Source organism: Brassica oleracea, chromosome C8 (assembly GCF_000695525.1).
Source record: "Brassica oleracea var. oleracea cultivar TO1000 chromosome C8, BOL, whole genome shotgun sequence".
Taxonomy (NCBI): Eukaryota; Viridiplantae; Streptophyta; class Magnoliopsida; order Brassicales; family Brassicaceae; genus Brassica; species Brassica oleracea.
Window position 1 is genome coordinate 23,630,003 of NC_027755.1, and position 19,283 is coordinate 23,649,285.

Sequence of the window (19,283 nt, forward strand, 5' to 3'; positions counted from 1 at the left end):
GCCCTTTTGCACCATAATGAGAACAAACCATCCTACAGCAGAGAGGATGACCCTTACACAACCTAAATAGACCAATCGATACAAAAACAAAGGCTCAACCGAAAACCCTCAAACCAAGTCGGAACCAATTTCAAGAACAAAGCTGATGGTCGCCGTTTGATTAGAATGTAGCCCATGTACCACCGGCTGCTACACCGAGCGGCGCGCATCCGAGTTTGGTTAGCTTTCCCGAGAAAGCTAGGTCTTGATCCTTAGCCAGACACAGAACCGAGTGGATAAAATGCGGACCTTGACACCTCAACCGGACAGGATAAACGAATTCCCAGCTTCAAGGGTGTGGAGCAGAAACCGCCGATGAACCAAAAGATTCCACTCCGACGATGGGATGTATGGCTCCACCACGCACCTACAACAAGGTTCACTTTGACTACTATGTCCTCGTGAAACCTTCTGGCGCGTTGCCACCGAGAACCGTAGAAGCAAAACTCTTTTCCATCAGCTTCAAGGGTGTGGAGCACAAACCGCCGGTGAACCAAAAGATTCCACTCCGACGATGGGATGTACGGCTCCACCACACACCTGCAACAAGGTTCACTTTGACTACTCTGTCCTCGTGAAACTTTCCGGCGCGTTGCCTCCGAGAACCGTAGAAGAAAAACTCTTTTCCACCGGCCACTAAACCACTCCTCCAATGATCTCACCGCCGCAGGGGAAGCTAGATCGATGGTGGAGGAGGTGTCTTTCCATGTCACACTCCGTTGTCGAGAAACTATTGTCGAAGATCTTAAAAACGAAAAATTAGATCTGACAAAGCTTTAGCCCTAAAAGCCGACTCCCCTAGCGATAGCCCCACCGTAAGTCTCGCCACTACTCCAAAGAACACCATGATCTGTCACCATCGCTCACCGAATCGAGCTCAGGTTAAGGGACCCAATAAACTCAGAGCCGCCTGCATATCAACTCCATGGAAGCATGAAAGCAGGGGAAGCAAAGGAAAAAGGAGAAAAGAGAATGGAGGGGTGCCTCCGACACCGGCAAACACCGGGCCGGAGCTAGAGGATTTAGGTCTTCGGTGTCTTCACGCGAGGAGGCGTGAGTTAATCATAACATGATCTTGATTCTAAAAATAAAAATGTTTCTTAATTTTTTTACTAAATATACAAATTAATTTGAAATGTATTTCAAAATTTAAGGCCTGAAATTTCACCCTAAAAATTATATATATATACGAAGCTATTAAATTTTAAATCTATATTATTACTTTTTAAAAATATATTGTTTTTAAACAAAATTTTGAAATGATTTGAAACTGCACTGCTATTTATCTGCTTTCTGGTTTCGTGGAAAGCTTCATTTCATTACTAAAGACCCTAATCGTAACGATACAGAGTCAAGGGCCGATGTACCTGATATCCAAGGTTCTTCGTCATCATTGTCTATCTAGCTCCAAGTCTGTTTTGGGTTCACGCTCCTGAAAGCAAAGGGCAATGCACCTAACAAGTCAGACATTGTTGTCTGAAAAGTCATTTCAAGCAAGGACTTAGGTACTGCTGACAGAGTCGGATCTATGTTGGTGGGAGGAGTGTCAGCTGACACCCCTTAAATTATAAATTTTTTGTTTTGTTACCTGTTTATTGTTAAACACACTAGCTCAGTTGTTAAACTCTGCCCTTTTGACACCCTTTTCACCCGGGTTCAACTCTCCGTTGACACCTTATTTTATTTTATTTTAAGATACGGGCCTAAAGCCCATTATATTTTCTTTTGTTTTGTCTAAAACAAACTTTTTTTTTGGGCTAAACCTATAAATATAATTTTGTTATTTATTTTGTGGGTCTTCTAAATCAAAATTGAACATTTGTGTATGTGTTTATATTAAAATTTGATATTTTAACATTATTGAAATATATATTATATTTTTTGTTAAATATTTACATTATTTAATATTTAAGTTTATATTAATAAATATTTAATAATATTTTATTAAAATAATAATTAAATTATGACACCAGTAAAAAAAAATTCTGGATACTGCTGAACTTGTTAGCTGCCAAGTGATGATGAAAGTTTAAGAGCATTGATTTTCTAGATGCCCTAACGTTCTTAAGAGTCATCATTAGCTTTTGTCTCTCTCTTTCAACCTCTGCAAACTTGCGGCTTAGCTGAGAGTAACGGTCATGCATCTCCTTAAGCTTCTACGGATGCATACCGGCCTTTGGTCTCCAACATTTCTTCTATTAGATCGCTTATGTCTCTGAAACTCTGGAAGATTCCACACCTGAAAGCAACTGTACAAGCTCCTATTACAAACCCGGAAATCTAGTGTCTGAATCATTATCATTTTGAGGTTGTAGTAAATTCTCATTCTTCATCCGTTCTAGCTGTAAAGAAGACAAGAAAAAAAGATTCACTGACGCTATGAACTAACATAATATCGTTCTCACTATACTAACCAATAAGTAGACATTGTGATACAAAACTATCACCTCATTGTTTAAGTGATCCAAGCTAGACCTTGAAGTCTCTGCCCTACAACTATCATTGATCAAAGTAGTACTCTGAATCTCTGATGAATGAGAAACATATATTAATAGGTATAAACATTATAAGCAAGATAAGAAATATAAATTGAGAGATATAAATAGTAAACATTAATGCAGTAACGAAGTTGTTGTGAACAAACATGAATCAACTTTGAAGAAAGCAAAAGAAAGATCAAAACGAATTGAGGCAAATACCCGTTTAGGATTTCTTATTATTATGTGAATGTATAATTTTACAAACTCTTAGATCCGTATTTATAGCAGCCTCAAAAACTCGATTTCCTTTTTCCTATAGGAATACATACTTATCTAGAAAAAGTAAATTTTCTAAACCGAAAAGGCATGCCGTACTGTGGAGGCCGCAAGCCCCCACATCCCCAGATGTCAACCTTTATAGCGAGTTTATCTTCCTAGCACCAACGAATGCTCGGGTTTTACTGGTGCAAAGAGATTTAAGACACATCCAGATGCAACATAAGTTATTACCGGTATGATTAATCACATAATGTTATCTCCAATATCTTTAATTCTCTTTAACATGTTGGATTCTGCCTTCTCATCAATGGAATCTTGTAGTTTCATCAGAATTTCCTCGCTTTACTTCTTGGACATGGTTAGTTTATGTTGAAGTTCCTGCAACTAAGTTTCGTATCGTTCTTTGATGACAATGATTCTCAACGACTCCTGCTGTGGAGTTAATGGGGATTGATAGCCCCGCCTTTTCACGGGCATGAGTGCATTTAGCTTCAGCATCGTCCTTAAGATCTCTCAAATGGATGGACAAGCTTTTGAACTCTTTTGTTTTCAGAATCTTCTGCTTCTCAGCGAGCTCATTGCACCTATGTTTCAGTTTTTCAAACTCACTGGCACCTTTTCCACACACAGCTCACCTAGTTCATCTTTTAGTACCTCCACTGTAATTTCAGCCTCAGCCTTTAACAATATCAATTTTTATGTCTCTTCTAAACATGAGCATTCCTAACATACTCCAAACTCTGAAAAGACTTTTCTGATTCCAGTTCAGCTACCATCTTCTCCAACAGAAAATGCTTTTCATCTAACTCGGATGCAAGTTCTTCTATCTGCTGTCTAATTTATTTCTCTCAGCATTCAATTCTAATTTTACAGAGTCCAGATATGTCAATTATCATCCATATACTGAGCACCTACACATTACGAGAGCCATTGAGTGCAGTCAGTACCTCAAAATGTTCCTTGTGGTGCTCCTCAGCATAAGTCTCCTACTCACTTCTTGTGAAACCAATCTGAATATCTACTGCTATTGAAAATTCCATCATTTCAAGTATCTGAGATTCCAGATTGGAAATATATGATGTGTTAGGATCAAGCTTCTCAGAGATGTTTCATATCCAGATGTTTTTTATTATTATTGACAAATCTTTTATACTATTTTTTTTGTGAAAAACACACCATCTTAAAACAATAGATTTCTTTCTGTGTTTTTTAGGGTCTAAGAGCTCCAAAAGAAATTCTGTGACTTCAAATATAGAGTTTTTTGCTTTCCAAAAAGGAATTTCAAAATTTCAAATTTAGAGTTTTAAAAAGTGAACTACTCAAAACTCTAAATTTGAAGTTTCATCTTTTTATTTGCATCTTGGTCCTTAAAATTAATGACACATCACATTTATGATTCATAAATATTTTCTCATTAATCATTTTAATCCTTATAACTTTTGTATATTTTAAATATTTCAAATTTATTTTTATAAATTTAAAATTTATACATAAATTTTTTAAAAATAAAAATAAGATTAATAATAATTTAAAAGTAGAATTAGACAACAAGAATATTACCAAAGAAACTTAATAATTTTTTTTTAAAAAAATACATGAAGACATAATTATTACACAAATTTAAATATTACAACAACAAAAATAGTCTAGTAAATTTGCTCCGGAACTTTTAAAATATTGTCCAAACAAATTTTGTGTAACTGAAAATGGAGCACTGAGAAAATAATTTTATGTAATAATGCGGTATTTTTCTTGTAGTTTAATATTTAATTATGTATTTCTATTTATAATTTTATATTTTAGTGTAAAATTTTATTAATTAATATTACTATAATATTTTTATATATGTGCTAGTTATTTATAAAAGTTGTATGGATCTATATTAATTATGACAAATATAAAGACCATAGTGTAAATTAAATAATTTTGAAATTAAATTTGAAGTTTTGCTTTTGGAGAATAACACCTTGAAACTTCAAATATAGAATTTTACAAACTCTATAATAGAGAGTCTTTTTGGAGATGCTCTAAATGGTACTTCCTCCGTTTCATAAACAATAGATTTGTTTAAAAATTTTAACATCTTAAATGTTATATGAAAAGCCCAAAAAGACATATAAGCGGTAATGTTTACAACTCCCTAGTTTTAACACTTTAAATAGATTTTTATTTCTGTTAAATGACAAACAGCAGTTTGCTAGTATAAAGTTTTCTAAGTGTCTATTGCTTGCTTTTATATTGGTTGTAGTATGTATATGGAAACAAAACACTTAATAAATCAATTCTTTAAATCTAGGAATCAAAAAGAACAAACGCATTATCATTATTATATTTCTTGATTTTCTTAAGTACTTAAAGTATAAAGTCTTGTGCAATTGCGATCGATTTATTTACTAGTGGTTTTCTGGCGCCACGCGCCGGGTTCGTATGTTTAATTTTTTAATTAATTTACAATTTATTTTGTGGGCTTAGTAAAAAAATTGATTGGAATATGAAGATGAAAATATGTTGAAAGAAAAAATATTTGATAGTGGTTTGCGACTAGTGTATTACTTTGTTTTCAATTGCTTATTTTTAAACGGAAAGAGCGGGGCTATTAGAAGAGTGCAAATTTCCTCATTTATTTGTCATAGTAACATAAATTGCAAACTAATCTATTTTGGTTTTCAACATTCCAAGGAGAATTTTAAATACCATGTTTTACCTCTAAGCCAGCAAAAATGCCTGAAAACTCTATGTAAAGGATTTGACATTAATATAGATGACATTGTTTTGCCCCAAGTGCGACAATCTTAAAGGAATAAAGAAAAAGTTGCATGGACCTGACAAATGAAGGGTGTCAAAAGGAAATAAGAAAATGTTGCATGGACCTGACAAATGAAGAGTGTCAAAAGGAAATAAGAAAATGTTACATGGACCTCACAAATGTTCCATGCAAACCTAGTGCTTAATTGAAACATTATATGAAATAATTTGCACTAATATTCATAACATTATAACAATTTAATAGGGGTTTAAAATACTGCCTTGCAGTTGAGAAATTAGTAAGGCTGATTTAAAAAAACAAAAGGTGAACAGAAAACATTGCAATATAGTTCACTGACAACTCTTGTTAAACGCTGTGAATTAAAGGTAAAAGAAGCGGTTGTGAAACCAGAACTCCAACTTTCACTTCGATCTTCTGGAGTTCAACCATTTCGTGGCTTCTCTGCAGAGGTCCACAATCTTCAACAGGGGACTCCTTGAAAGGAACGCCGTCCCTTACAGCCGGACACGGACCATTATCTTTACCCCTTTTTCATGGGATGTCTTCAACCTGCACTTCTGCAGTGATTTCAAGTGGTTTTGACAGCAACAACAGTGTGACAGAGGAAACTAGTAAGCAGGATGGGATTCATTACAAAGGTTTACCTGCGAAGGGGAGTTGGGGACATATGAATTCAGTTCCTAAACAGTCAATGATTCAAATTTCTTGACCACAGTAATTGTTTTGGGTGAAGAGGAAGAACCCTCATCAACGTGAATAAAAGGAAAATGATGGGTCTAAACATAATAGGACCTTTACAAAAATGATAAAATTATTAAATGCATAAACTCTTACCCCTTGGTGCAACTTGTGTTGGCCTCACACTCACATGCAAAGTAGAAAAGGGTTAATGAGGCTGGGTTTAGGAAAAGACGTCCTGCAATAAGGTCAAAAATTTAGTATGTAAATCAAATTACTAATCCGGGACATGCATACCTCCAACCAATTTTGGATTGATATTGGTAGCTGAAATAACCCGTGGTTCTACGCCATGGATAACCAACTTATCAAGGAGTTGCATAGCAAGATTTTCAAAAATAAATGTTTGCCTCCCTGCGCTATGAAAGAGTAGATTAATAACTCAGTTCTAAAAAGTAAACCATCCTTTCTTGTTAGTAGCCTAAAAACATAGAAGATAGTAGGTGGGCAGGCCTTAGAATACGTATTGTTGCCTTAATACTCTCCCTTTTTTTTGGGTTTCTTCATTGTAGGTAGTTTGATTCCAAAACACGTCACCAACAATATCTGCATGCATTTAAAATGGACATTTAGGCAGACTACGTGATAGATATGAATGGGGAATATAATGAATTACCTTGCAAGTCAGTGTTTGTGTTAGCCAACAACATTGAATGATCGTAATCTCAGGAACCTGAAGAGTTCCATCGGGATCAAGGCCATGTTCTCATGCAACTCATGAAATTTTGTCTGGTCTGTAAAACGAATTGATACATGGGAGTCTGAAAGGCGGAAGCTTTGGTTGGTCTTTGTTACATCAAATCCACTTAGATCATACAGCCTGCCTTGCTTCAAAATGTTTCTGAAAGTATTGAGCCGATGGACACTGATTCAGAGATGAATCAAAGTGGACTGCGAACCATTCCAAAGAGCATGTAATCACCTTATTTCGGAATGAGTACATGTTATTAAAGCGAAATGAAGACCAATATTCGTTACCTTCCTTTCTAGCAGTACCAGATGAAGCCTGATAACCCCATACCTTTCTTCAAATTTCGAGCTTTCCAGAACCGTAAAAGCCTTCTGACAACACTCTGCCTGCAGAGGCCAGCTTTGAGCTCAAATCAATGGAACTGTTGATTTGCCATCCTCGGGGCTAACTTAAAACGATTTAGGTTTTCTAATCAAGAATCAAGAACTGGATTCTCGGTGAAGCCTCACAGAACGGCTCCATATATCGGCATGAGTGACGATGAAAACGAGGTAAAAAAGCAATGAAGCAAAAGTAGTGGGGATAATTGATGATTGATTGCCATAACGACAACCGTTTTGCAGAAAGAAGTTTGTGGGAGGTGAAGTGAAACGACTGAGGCAAGAGACGTGGATTCATCTCTGCAGAGTTTGTTTCTGAAAAGGTAACTCTAACTTCTCGTATTGGGTTAGTGGACCAAACTTAACACTGAAGTCCATTAGTCCAAGTTAAAACGAATTGAAAACACAATTTTGAGAAAGTTTTTCATACACGTGTCCTAAAATGCCCCGTCCTATATGATGAGATGGCACAGGAAGAATGGAGAAAAATATCTTTTATTAGTATAGATAGATAATGTGACTTCCTCCATAATATCTGATAATGTTTATTAGTAATTTATTGACACTCAGGTTGCTAATGGGAATACAAATATAAATAAATAAAAGGGATTTGATCATTATGGTACTTAGTGCTTCCTACCAAAAAAAAATGGTACTTAGTGCTTTGTTTCTTAATACCATAATACCCTTACGGATGCAAATGCAATGGATTTGGTTGCTAAACCTGTTCAAGTGGCCGAGTAATCATTAGCCAAATATCTGAACTGTTCTTTCTTGTAAAAAAAGCTACAAGTTGTAGATTGTATAGGTTATAAAGACTCTTTATTGGTGGTAATGGTTTTACAAAAGATAAATGATCGTTCTCAAGTAGAGTTTGAATTCAAATTCGACAACGTTGAAACCATACGTTATCTATGACTTATAACGTCTTGTTTAGCATGACTCTTTGGGAAAGTTTATCACTGTTTTGTTTCTTGTACTAGTAGTTGCATCTAGCACGACTCTTTAAATATTTAGACAAATTAAATACGCTCTAATTACCTAACTAATTAAAACGCTAGTGTGCAGTATTCCTCGGTGTATTATATGGTCACTTTGTATGGACTACGAACAGTGTCCATGAGACGGACTATGTTCATTGCTTCAACAGTTGTGCCAGGTGTGTTTTAGAATAATCCGATGCTTAATACTTCGTCTCTGTGACATTATATTATATACACCTCTCTAGATAATAATAAATACGTTTCTTTTGTTTTTTATATAAAGTTATAGTACATCTACAGTTTATGCATTATATATAGTACAAAGTGGATGTAATCATATCCGGATCTAACGTGGATTTGCATCAAATTCATATTTTCTTTTGTTTATCGTATGACCACCGATTTAAGTTTCTATTTTAATGAAAGATTGTCGTATATATGATGTCGGACAAATATTTACTGTTAATAACATGCATTTAAACAAACAAACAAAAAACATTCGCTCAGCATGACTATATCTATATGTAAACATGATTTCTATATATAGCTCAATGATCAGAGATTCATGATCGTCGCAAAAAGTTCTGAAACGGGTCATCACAAATTAGTTATCATCTATTTATGGAAAATCGATTGTCTAGCTCTCAGTCGTGATAGTTTACTGGTATATCGATTAGTCTTATATATATTTTCAGTTAAAACCTTCAATCTAAATTAGCGATCAATAATACATGGGTTTAATGGTTAGTTTACCAGATTTGACCGATCAACAAAGACGTTGCAACATATTTTGGTTTAACTAATAGAAGTAAAACTGTATTTGTCTATCTGCTCGGGATAGAGGAATGACACTGGAGAGTGGAGAGACACTACTAGAAATGAACGCAACAATAGCATTGATGTAGTAGATTCGCCACTATATACGTATGCATAACAAGTGGGAAACATAGGCAATATTATTTTCAAAAACGGACCCACGGATTTATCTATATATTCATCCCAACCCCTCCCCCCCCCAAAATACCAAACAACATCTTTCACCAAAATATTTTACTTTTTATCATCTCTTTTCATATTTTAACATATTTTCTCCAAGAGAAGATCTATAGAAATTTTCCTGTGATTTTTCTAGATTAACTTAACATGTCGCTAGACGGACTAGGAGGGATGGCTATGGCGGAGGCTTACACGGCGAGGAAGTTTCATAGAGAAAACATGAAGACTTTGACGGCAAGCACATCCACAACCGTCGGTGGTGGAACCGAAGACAACGGTGGAGGATATAGCCTGTGGTTCTTCGGAAAGCGGAGCACCAAGAAAAACTCGGCTAAAGTTTGTGATCTTATAACTATAGAATAAATCGTTGGTCACATCCATAAACAATCTAAGGAATAAAAAACTTTATATATCTTTTATGTTACTTTATTTCTGCTTTATGTTTGATGATGTCTATTGTGATTTTATTTATGAAATTTTAGGTGAGATTTTGTAAAGCGATGACATTTTCTTAAATTCTATAGTTCATGTGATAATTTTTCGTTTCTATATATTAAGAAACAAAAAAAAACATGTATTAATTCTTAAATGTTAGTGACGTTAACGAAAATGTTAACGCTACTGTTATTACGTTATACAATTCATCTTATGACGTCGAAATTCAGTTTCGACGCTAATGATGTATATAAAAGGAATGAAACATGTCCACTAACTAGTAACTACTATTCAGAAAAGACTATAAAGTTTCTATAGCTAATGACTAAGTTTTAAACTTGGCGCACATATGTAGCCGTAAAAACCATATACTATATGGTTATGGAAACTAATACTGTAGTTTCAATCATCGTGGAAGCTACGGGACGACGAGCCTAGGAGACGGCATATAGCACGAGCCACGAGGTTTCACGCATTCTTGATCTTGCCTAGGCCACACAAGAATATCAGTGGGCTTTATGAGCTAGGCCCAACTTCGCTATTTAAGCTTTTGCGTTGCACTTGAACAGCTCTATACTTGGTTGGGTTATTATATTTCTTATTAACTTTTTGTTGTTGGCGTACGTACACTAATCAACACTGAAATATGATTTACTTTAGTTCGGAATTTAAAAGATAAATGGATCGTTTTTCATGTCGAAAACCTAATCCTAATGTTACAGTAAAGTTAAGGAAAACGTTATTCTAGAAGAAACATGTTCCTTTTAGCATGTCATCAACCAATATGAATAATGAATCTTATTATAAGGAAAATAAATCATATTATAAGGATTGAAAACTATTTGAGTCTTTATTAAAGCAAAACAAAAGTATACTGGGAAAAAGGCGTGCTTGTCTCTGTCGAAACACAGATTTTATTAGCCAAGTGGTGCAATTAAAGAAACCAAGCGTTGATTAGGCAAAAAAAGCAAGATTAAATTAAAAATGTTATCTTGGAGAGTTGGGTAGGTCATTAAGGGCATGATTATTGCTGAAACTGTTAAAGGGTTTTTTAAAATATTTATTTTTGGGTTCATCCCTTAGGGTGAACCTGTAATGTGTTATTTCATATTCGATATTTTCTAAAAAATGAAATAAAATATTGTCAAATTATATTATCTTTTTGAAATTAAAAGGTAAAAAGAAATAAATAAAAAAATAGTAATAATTACAAAAAAAAAATATTTTTAACGTCGTCAGCAAAATATTAAACTCTAAATCCTAATCCCTAAACCTTAAATCATAAACCCTAAACCCTTGGGTAAACCCTAAACTCTAGGATAAATCTTAAACTCTAGGATATAAATCTTAAACTCTAAATCAAAATCACTAAACCCTAAAACACTCAAGGGTTTAGGATTTAGGGTTTAGAGTTTTAGGGTTTAGTGTTTTTATTTAGAGTTTAGGATTTATCCAAGCGTTTAGGGTTTACCCAAGGGTTTAGAGTTTACCCAAGGGTTTAGGGTTTACCCAAGGGTTTAGGTTTACCCAAGGATTTAGGGTTTAGGATTTAAGATTTAGGGATTATGATTTAAGGTTTAGTGTTTTGCTGACGACGGTTTTTTTTTTTGTAACTGCTATTTATTTTTTTACTTTTTTTATTTTAAAAACATAATATAACTTGAAAATATTTTATTTCTTTTTTTAAAAGATAACGATTTGAAATAATGAAATTTTATTGGCTGGTGAACCTAGAGGTTCTAAGAATAACTCTTTTAAATATATATATATATTTTTTGGTCTGATTAAAAAATAAAATTAAAATTAAAAAGAAAATCAATCGCAGACCACCACGTGTCAATAGAATCCGCATACAAAAATAATCCTTAACCGACTCTTATGATTTTGTGGGGCCAAACCCTTTAAACCCCTCCTAAAAACCTTTTTAAATACTCGATAAAGATGGTCTAAAGACCCAATTATTTCTCACTAAGCGGAGTGATACTTATAAGATGACACTAACACTGGATTACTCCAGACCCCTTCACATTAGAGTGAATAAACAATTTAATAAAGCATTAGTCTTGCACATTTTGTGTTGTAGTCCACAAAATGCGACCTAATTTGTAGAAAAAAAGATTAAAAGTTTTGTGACAAAAAAAAAGTCTTTGTGACTAAAAGACTTTCTAAAAAGTCTATTTTAAACTAATTAGAAATATAAATTTAATTAATTTTGTCCTATAATATAACTTATATGTCGATTGTTGAGCATTTTTCTCTTAATAAATAGAAACGAATATTGAAGAAAAATACAACAACAACAACAAAAGTCTATGCGATTAAGATTCTATAAATTAAAAAAAAAAACACAGAATAATTCACGAAACTGTGGAGCCGATTGAGAATATTCCCACGAGCAGTGACGTGTCGGCCGACGATAAGAAACCAGCTCATCAACGGTGTGAGTTACGTCATCAAACGCGTATTTTAGATACATAAGCGCATGTTAAAAGGTAAGCGGAAAAGACTACGACTTTTCTCCCAGTGCTTGTGTCGTACATCTTCTTCAACTTGCGTATTATTCTACGCCATGAACTATTCAAACCAAAGAGAAAAAAAAACAAAAAAGGAAGGAAACAAAAAAGAAATATCTTTGCTTTTTTTTTTCTCGTTCTTCTTTGTGTGTACACGCCTTCACCTCTAAGCTTTGACCAAAGTGTCGTTATTTTCTCTTCTCTCTTGAAACGGAATATAGACTCAAGAACGCGTTTCAGCTAGAAAATTCACTGTTCATATCTCGACTTCGTGATGAATCAATGGTTGGTTGCATTGTTTTGGTCAAATTTTGTAATGATTTGTATTTTGCTTTATTTGGCTAGTTTTCTTACAAGACTCGAATCTTTGATGGTGTTTGGTCTGATTGTTGCTTAAAAGGAGCTTCTTCTATCTTCTGCGTGTGCCTTGAGCTTGTTATAATTGATTTTTTTTTTTTTTTTTTTACAGATGATGAGCTCTTCATCTTCTAATACACAAGCTGTACCAATTCAGAGACATGGGGATGTATGAACCGTTCCAACAGTTGTCTGGTTGGGAAAACACTTTCAACACCATAACTACTAACAATCATAACAACAACAATCAGACTTCTTCCACAATTGCCAGAACAGAAGCAGATGCTAACAATAAGGTCAGATTCTTCCCTGATTCATGTTTAAGATTGGTTACTTTTTTTGTTTGTTTAATTAGCGGTTAATAAAACGCGCAGGGAAACTACACTTGTTTGTATAATAACTCTGTTGAAGCAGAACCGTCTGGTAACAATGACCAGGGCGAAGTTCAAATCAATGATAAGGTAAAACAAGAAGACGAGTATATGAGAGAATGATAAAACTTATGAGTCTATTTGTTTAAAGGGGGAGACACGGCGTGATAACATTAATTCTTGTTCATTCTGTATCCACAGATGAAACGGAGATTGGCTCAGAACAGAGAGGCTGCTCGCAAAAGTCGTTTGAGAAAGAAGGTAAGACATGTGTCCCTTGGTTGATTCTTTCTTTTGGTAATGAAGTAACAAAGCTTACATATCCTTTTTCAAAAAAAAAAAGGAAAACAAAGTTTACATATAATTATGTGAGTTATGTATATTGCCCCTTTAGGCCCATGTCCAGCAGTTAGAAGAAAGCAGGTTAAAGCTATCACAGCTCGAGCAGGAACTCGTAAGAGCTAGGCAGCAGGTAAGCTCAAGCTTGTTTCCTTTTTTGTGTTCTGTCTTTCACCAAAATGTATCTGTTTTTAATGTTCACTTAGTGATTTTTTTTTCTTTGTTTCAGGGATTATGTGTAACATCAGACGCTACTTATCTTGGACCAGCTGGGACCATGAACACAGGGATCGCTGCGTTCGAGATGGAACACAAACACTGGCTAGAAGAACAAAGCAAGAGAGTCAGCGAGATTCGAACCGCGCTCCAAGCGCACATCAGCGACGTGGAGCTCAAAATGCTCGTCGACGTTTGCTTGAACCACTACGCCAATCTCTTCCGCATGAAAGCTGCTGCTGCGAAGGCTAACGTGTTCTTCTTGATATCCGGAATGTGGAGAACTTCCACCGAACGTTTCTTCCAGTGGATCGGAGGTTTCCGCCCCTCCGAGCTCTTGAATGTAAACAAGCCTTTGACACGTTACAGTCTTTTCACTCGTGAGAATGTGTTCATCTATTGTTTGTTGTTTGTAGGTTGTGATGCCGTACATTGAGCCTTTAACTGATCAGCAACTCTTGGAGGTGAGGAATCTTCAGCAGTCTTCTCAGCAAGCAGAGGAGGCTCTCTCTCAAGGCTTGGATAAGCTTCAGCAAGGTTTGGTTGAGAACATTGCTGTTGTTGAGTCTTTGAATCATGGAGGAGCTCAGATGGCTTCAGCCATGGAGAATCTTGAATCTTTGGAGGGCTTTGTGAACCAGGCGGATCATCTGAGAAAGCAGTCTCTGCAGCAAATGAGTAAGGTCTTGACGACAAGACAAGCTGCTCGTGGCTTGCTTGCTTTAGGAGAGTACTTCCACAGGCTTCGTGCTCTAAGTTCTCTTTGGGCAGCTCGTCCACGCAATTAACAATTTTAGGAGGCACAAGGAAGAAGAGTCAACCTCAAATGGTTTTAGCTAGGCATGTATGGAGATGTAGGGTGATTGATTATCCATTAGAACATCATCTTCCTCATTGATGTTTTGTTTGTTCTTGAGAGAAAATGAATAAAGAAGATATATATATATATGGGTTGAAACATTTGTAAAAAATAACACTCTTTATACTTGCTGCATAATGTCATATGGAAATTAAAATGTCTAAAGTTTATAATGGAGAGATAGATTGTTGTGAGAGATCTTTGCAGGTTTCAAAACTGATGAAGACTAAGCAAACCGAATGTGACTTACAACTACCAATCATTAATTTTTGTAAGCATATTCTATGAGATAATGAAATGTTGTATCTCATCAGCTTATAGTTTTAGAAGCATTGACGCTGAGCTCTCCTCTCTCCCCGGGCTTCTTTCTTTTTCACCATCTCCAAGTATGTGTTCATGATCTTCTTATCTAGTTCATAATAGACTTCCATTTTCTTCAAAGGTCTCATATCAAGATCAATGAAATGTACCTGCCAACATAGAGCTCAGTGTATGAGACGCATTTTAGAAGCAACTCAACAAACCAAAAGATCAGGGTCTGAATGGCAATAGAAGAAACCGCATTAATTACCCCGTATATATACATTTTTGTTACTATTAAAACCGCACCTCCGCATATTACTATTCGGATTAAGTATATGCAGATAAAAGAACTTACCTTGTAATCAAATTCTTGCTTTGCTGATTCAAGATGCAGATTACTATGAGAAGATGATCTTGAGATCACAGCATCTGTTGATCTAAAGCTTATCATCACACTACAATCTTTTGCGGTGGCAGATATCAAGAACTCCTTCAAAACATTCACTTTCTCAGCCATCGGAATCGAATGCATGGAGCTAAACTGACTTGTTGATGATGTTTTACTCTTTTCCAACTCTTTGCACACTCTGCATGGCTGGTTAATGAGGTCATAGTACACGTGAACCGCTCCTTCGATGTTATACTTGTCTAGCTTCTGAACGTCTAGGAGATGATCTAGAACTCCAGAGGTGTAAACGGTTTCAGCAACAAGCTCTATGAAATGATTTGCACGTGAACCATCTTTGGTCTTGATGATATCTTTGAGTAGATGCTCAAAGTCTTGTTCAACCTTTGAGGTTGTTTTGCATGTGCCACCACCTAAGCCTCCAAATACAAGAGAGCCGTTCAAGAACACGCGGAAGTTGTTCTGAGGAGTCGCGTAGAGAGCTCTTATTGCTTTGTGTATTCTATCTTTTGATCCAGAGAAAAGGTCCAGAGGATCATATTCACTGATTTCTGAGATCTGCCACACAACTTTTAACGTGTTAGACATGGCCGGTTCTGGATACAGCGGATGAAACATTCACCTCTCAGATTTTAAAAGAGCTATTATATAATATCATATGGCTTCCAAATTGTCAAAAAATTATTAAGATTAATTTAAAAAAAAATTATAGCTCCCAAAAATATCAGATCCGGATTTGTTATGCTACAAAGTTTGGTTGTAAAGAGATTTTAGGGGGGCTTAGGAGAAGTACCTCATTATCATGAAGCTTCAGAACTTGGTGCATCTCAAAACGAGTTATACTCTTCTTGATAACATTTTCTTCTGCTATGAAGCTTGAAGATGGAAGGAATCCACATTTTGGCTACTTAATCAGAGCAAACATGCAATGTATATCAACTGAAAAGTCGATGGAAAAAAAAAAGAAGAAAGAAGAAAAGCACAGGTAATGACCAAGAACACCTTTATTTCAACACTTAAGCATGGTTTATCCTCGACACGACCTGAAAGCAGAAGAGATCACTAACGTGACATATATTTATAAACCAAAAACCATAGCTACATGGACAAATAAACACTTACCGTGTGCGAAAAGTGTCAAATCATCCATGAGAAGAACAGAATTGCGGTTAGTATCCACACTGGCTGCATCAGCTCGCCAAGAAGGTCGCTGTGATGTCACAATGTTCTCAACAGACTCAAGAAACTCCTTTGCTACAAGAAGACGCATCTACAGAAAAATATGCAATAAGAAGATCTCTAGAGACACCGCAAAACGCTTAAAAACATATCCAGTACAGAAAAATAATACTCCATTTCATGATGACAAGAGAAAGAGGGAAACATACTCCAGGATTGACATGTTTATGACCCAACAAAGGTCTCATGACATGTTTGACAAACAAAAACTCCACAATCTCCTTGTTCTGGCAAGAAACAAGTTCCTTGCATTCTCCCCATATAACCTTTTCATGTGACGTGAGACCATTTCCACTTGTGTTTCCATTATCTTCTTTCCCATCATTTGGCATTTTCTGTATTCTCATCATCTTTCCCAACTTCACACATTACACAAACGAAGAGAAAAATAATTAATGTAGAATCAATGCTAATTAACTACTACCTTTTTCCAATAATCAAATCAAGAACAGATTCAAAATATTGAAAATGAGAAAGAAAAAATGGAAGAGACTAACGAAAGAGGGAGAGGATCCAGTGTAAGCGAGAACCAAATTAACAGCTCCTTCACCTCTATATGACCAATCAACTGCATCCTTTGGTTCCAAACCAATCTCCATCTGAATCGAAACACCAACACAGATTAACAAAACTCACTTTCTGATTATTTTTAAGTAAAATCCAATATGATAAAATGAAAAACAAATTACGTACCTTGTGAGGAGTGATCTCGATCACAATCAAACCGTGATGAGATTTCGTGAGTTAATTAGGTCTACAGATTTCTTTTGCGATTGCTTCGAAATGAATAGGTATCATCACTGTATCAGTGTGAGACGGCCGGATTGATGTATGTATTTTATTTGTTTCATACAGGTTACAAAGAGTGCGGTTAAATGGTTAACCAATCAAAATGTCACCTAGCACTAGTTAAAAAAGACAATAAAAAAAATATATTCTATTAAAATAGCAGCGTGATCCATTGATAAAAGTATGATCCAACTATTATTTCTTTTATTTTTATCATTATTTAGAATATTATTTATTATGCTTTATGTCATTAGAACTATATTTAAATTACCAATTGAAAAGACCTAAAAAAATGTAAAACAAAAAATATACCTGCCCTTTTTAAGGGCGGGTCAGAATCTAGTTTTATATATTAAAACACAAGTCACAACTATGATTCATGTGTGATTTTTTTTTAAAATGGACTTAATGGACATATTCCTAAAAAGTCATGTTACATTTAATCTCTAATATTATCATTTAAATTTTTGGCCTAACAAAAAATTTTATTGGTTATCAATAATTGGATTTAAACAATAGATGATCCATTAGATTTATAAATAGTATAAATTAAATAGATATAATTTAATGTTGTAGTACTATACCTTCATATGTTAATTATTTAAATATTTATCGATGTTAACTTTTAAAATTATAAAGATTTTTTTTTAATATCAAAAATCATATTATCTAACAATGATTAATATTTACTACCTTAAACCAATGAAAACAAATTTTAAACTATATAGTTTATTTTAAAAATTAAACAAAAACTAAATGTTTAATTATTTACTCGATAATATAAATCTATGAAGCGAAAAGTTTAATTTTTTAAAAACTTTCTAATTTTGTGAAATGTTACAATATCTTTGAATATGACAACACAACAATATTTTACTAATTTTTATATATATAGTTACGATTTTAATAATGAAATAATAATCTGAAAATATATATATAGAAGAAGATACAAATACATGTGAAAGTTTGAAATAATCTATTCAATGAAAAAATATATCGTAAACTTATTATGTTTTAAAAATTGATATACACATATATATTATAATATATATCAATTTAGAATTGAAAACAAAATATTTATATGAAAATAAATGAAAATAAAAACCTGCGCGGTTGCGCGGATCGAGATCTAGTTAAATAGTTAAAAATAACAACACCTATGTTAATTAACACTGTCTGCAAAATTCTAAATTTTAAAAACCTGAACTCTAAAAATATAAACCCTAAATCAAAAATACTAAACCATAAACCCCAATCTTAAAATCTAAACCTTAAATTTTAAAACCTAAACCCAAACTCTAAATAATAAACCCTAAATCCTAAAACCTAAACCCTAAAGTCTAACCCCAAAACTCTAAACGATAAACCCAAAATCCTAAAATCTAAACCCTAAATCCTAAACCATAAACTCTAAACTCATAAACCATAAACTCTAAACTCTAAACCCTAAACTCAAAACTCTAAATCTTAAACCCAAACTCTAAATCCTAAACCCTAAACTCAAACCTCTAAACCGTAAACCTTAATCGTATTAATTAGAAGTTGGGTTTACGGCTTAGAGGTTTGGGTTTAGAGTTTAGGATTTAGAGATTAGGGTTTAGGATTTGAAGTTTTGGGTTTAGAGTTTAGGGTTTAAGGTTTATAGCTTATATTTTAAGATTTAGGGTTTATGGTTTAGAGTTTTGGGTTTAGTCTTTAGGGTTTAGATTCTAGGATTTAGGGTTTATTGTTTAGAGTTTGGGTTTAGGGTTTATATTTTAGGATTGAGATTTATGGTTTAGTGTTTCAGATTTAGGATTTATGGTTTTTACAATTTTGCAGACAACGTTAATTAATGTCGGCGTTGTTTTTTTATTTCGGTTATTTATTTTTCTATTTTTATTAATTTTTTCAACTATTCTTACATGGTATTTTGATTGGTTATGAAGAGCGTGGTGAATTTAACCATTTACCATGGACACGTGACTGGGTGTGCATAACAAACGAATGAATCGAATAATTGTTATAAACCATTTAGTGATCGACCCATTTATCAGCCCGTGTCAGACCGTTCAAATCATCACAAAAGGTTCAGGTATCTTCAGAAAACTCAAAACAAAACCA

At 34.3% G+C, this 19,283-nt stretch overlaps 3 protein-coding genes and 1 long non-coding RNA gene across 7 annotated transcripts; 2 read left to right on the forward strand and 2 right to left on the reverse strand.

Moving 5' to 3' along the window:
• Positions 1-5,813: 5,813 nt before the first annotated feature.
• Positions 5,814-7,706, reverse strand: LOC106311024. Of its 2 annotated transcripts, XR_001263910.1 has the most exons (5): positions 7,282-7,706; positions 6,920-7,194; positions 6,541-6,849; positions 6,400-6,481; positions 5,814-6,209 (listed from the first exon to the last, which is right to left on the reverse strand). It is a non-coding gene; the product is annotated as an uncharacterized LOC106311024 (long non-coding RNA). The 2 variants fall into 2 exon arrangements; XR_001263909.1 differs by having other exon boundaries at positions 6,400-6,849.
• Positions 7,707-9,385: 1,679 nt separating this feature from the next.
• LOC106310900 lies at positions 9,386-9,782 on the forward strand. Its single transcript, XM_013748127.1, has one exon. It carries the CDS (start codon positions 9,501-9,503, stop codon positions 9,714-9,716), a length of 216 nt encoding a protein of 71 aa, XP_013603581.1. The 5' UTR covers positions 9,386-9,500; the 3' UTR covers positions 9,717-9,782.
• Positions 9,783-12,369: 2,587 nt separating this feature from the next.
• LOC106312426 (transcription factor TGA3-like) lies at positions 12,370-14,533 on the forward strand. 3 transcript variants are annotated; one of them, XM_013749949.1, is made up of 7 exons: positions 12,370-12,586; positions 12,771-12,954; positions 13,033-13,119; positions 13,231-13,290; positions 13,424-13,501; positions 13,598-13,927; positions 14,001-14,533. In XM_013749949.1, exons 2-7 carry the CDS (start codon positions 12,820-12,822, stop codon positions 14,370-14,372), a joined length of 1,062 nt encoding a protein of 353 aa, XP_013605403.1. In that variant the 5' UTR covers positions 12,370-12,586; positions 12,771-12,819; the 3' UTR covers positions 14,373-14,533. The 3 variants fall into 3 exon arrangements, with proteins under 3 accessions (XP_013605403.1, XP_013605404.1, XP_013605405.1); XM_013749950.1 differs by lacking the exon at positions 13,033-13,119; XM_013749951.1 differs by lacking the exon at positions 12,370-12,586 and having other exon boundaries at positions 13,033-13,136.
• Positions 14,534-14,646: 113 nt separating this feature from the next.
• On the reverse strand, positions 14,647-17,236 carry LOC106312425 (inositol-pentakisphosphate 2-kinase). The gene is made up of 8 exons (XM_013749948.1): positions 17,085-17,236; positions 16,889-16,990; positions 16,541-16,750; positions 16,275-16,422; positions 16,155-16,195; positions 15,946-16,056; positions 15,102-15,710; positions 14,647-14,913 (listed from the first exon to the last, which is right to left on the reverse strand). Exons 2-8 carry the CDS (start codon positions 16,988-16,990, stop codon positions 14,767-14,769), a joined length of 1,368 nt encoding a protein of 455 aa, XP_013605402.1. The 5' UTR covers positions 17,085-17,236; the 3' UTR covers positions 14,647-14,766.
• Positions 17,237-19,283: the final 2,047 nt, after the last annotated feature.

Coding starts and splice junctions, on each gene's coding strand:
- LOC106310900 (XM_013748127.1), top strand. CDS start 9,501: ATGTCGCTAGACGGACTAGGAGGGATGGCTATGGCGGAGGCTTACACG.
- LOC106312426 (XM_013749949.1), top strand. CDS start 12,820: ATGGGGATGTATGAACCGTTCCAACAGTTGTCTGGTTGGGAAAACACT. Junction 13,291..13,423: donor AAAGTCGTTTGAGAAAGAAG/GTAAGACATGTG, acceptor TTGCCCCTTTAG/GCCCATGTCCAGCAGTTAGA. Junction 13,928..14,000: donor GCCCCTCCGAGCTCTTGAAT/GTAAACAAGCCT, acceptor TGTTGTTTGTAG/GTTGTGATGCCGTACATTGA.
- LOC106312425 (XM_013749948.1), bottom strand. CDS start 16,990: ATGGAGATTGGTTTGGAACCAAAGGATGCAGTTGATTGGTCATATAGA. Junction 16,751..16,888: donor CTGGATCCTCTCCCTCTTTC/GTTAGTCTCTTC, acceptor TAATGTGTGAAG/TTGGGAAAGATGATGAGAAT. Junction 14,914..15,101: donor AGCAAGAATTTGATTACAAG/GTAAGTTCTTTT, acceptor CTATGTTGGCAG/GTACATTTCATTGATCTTGA.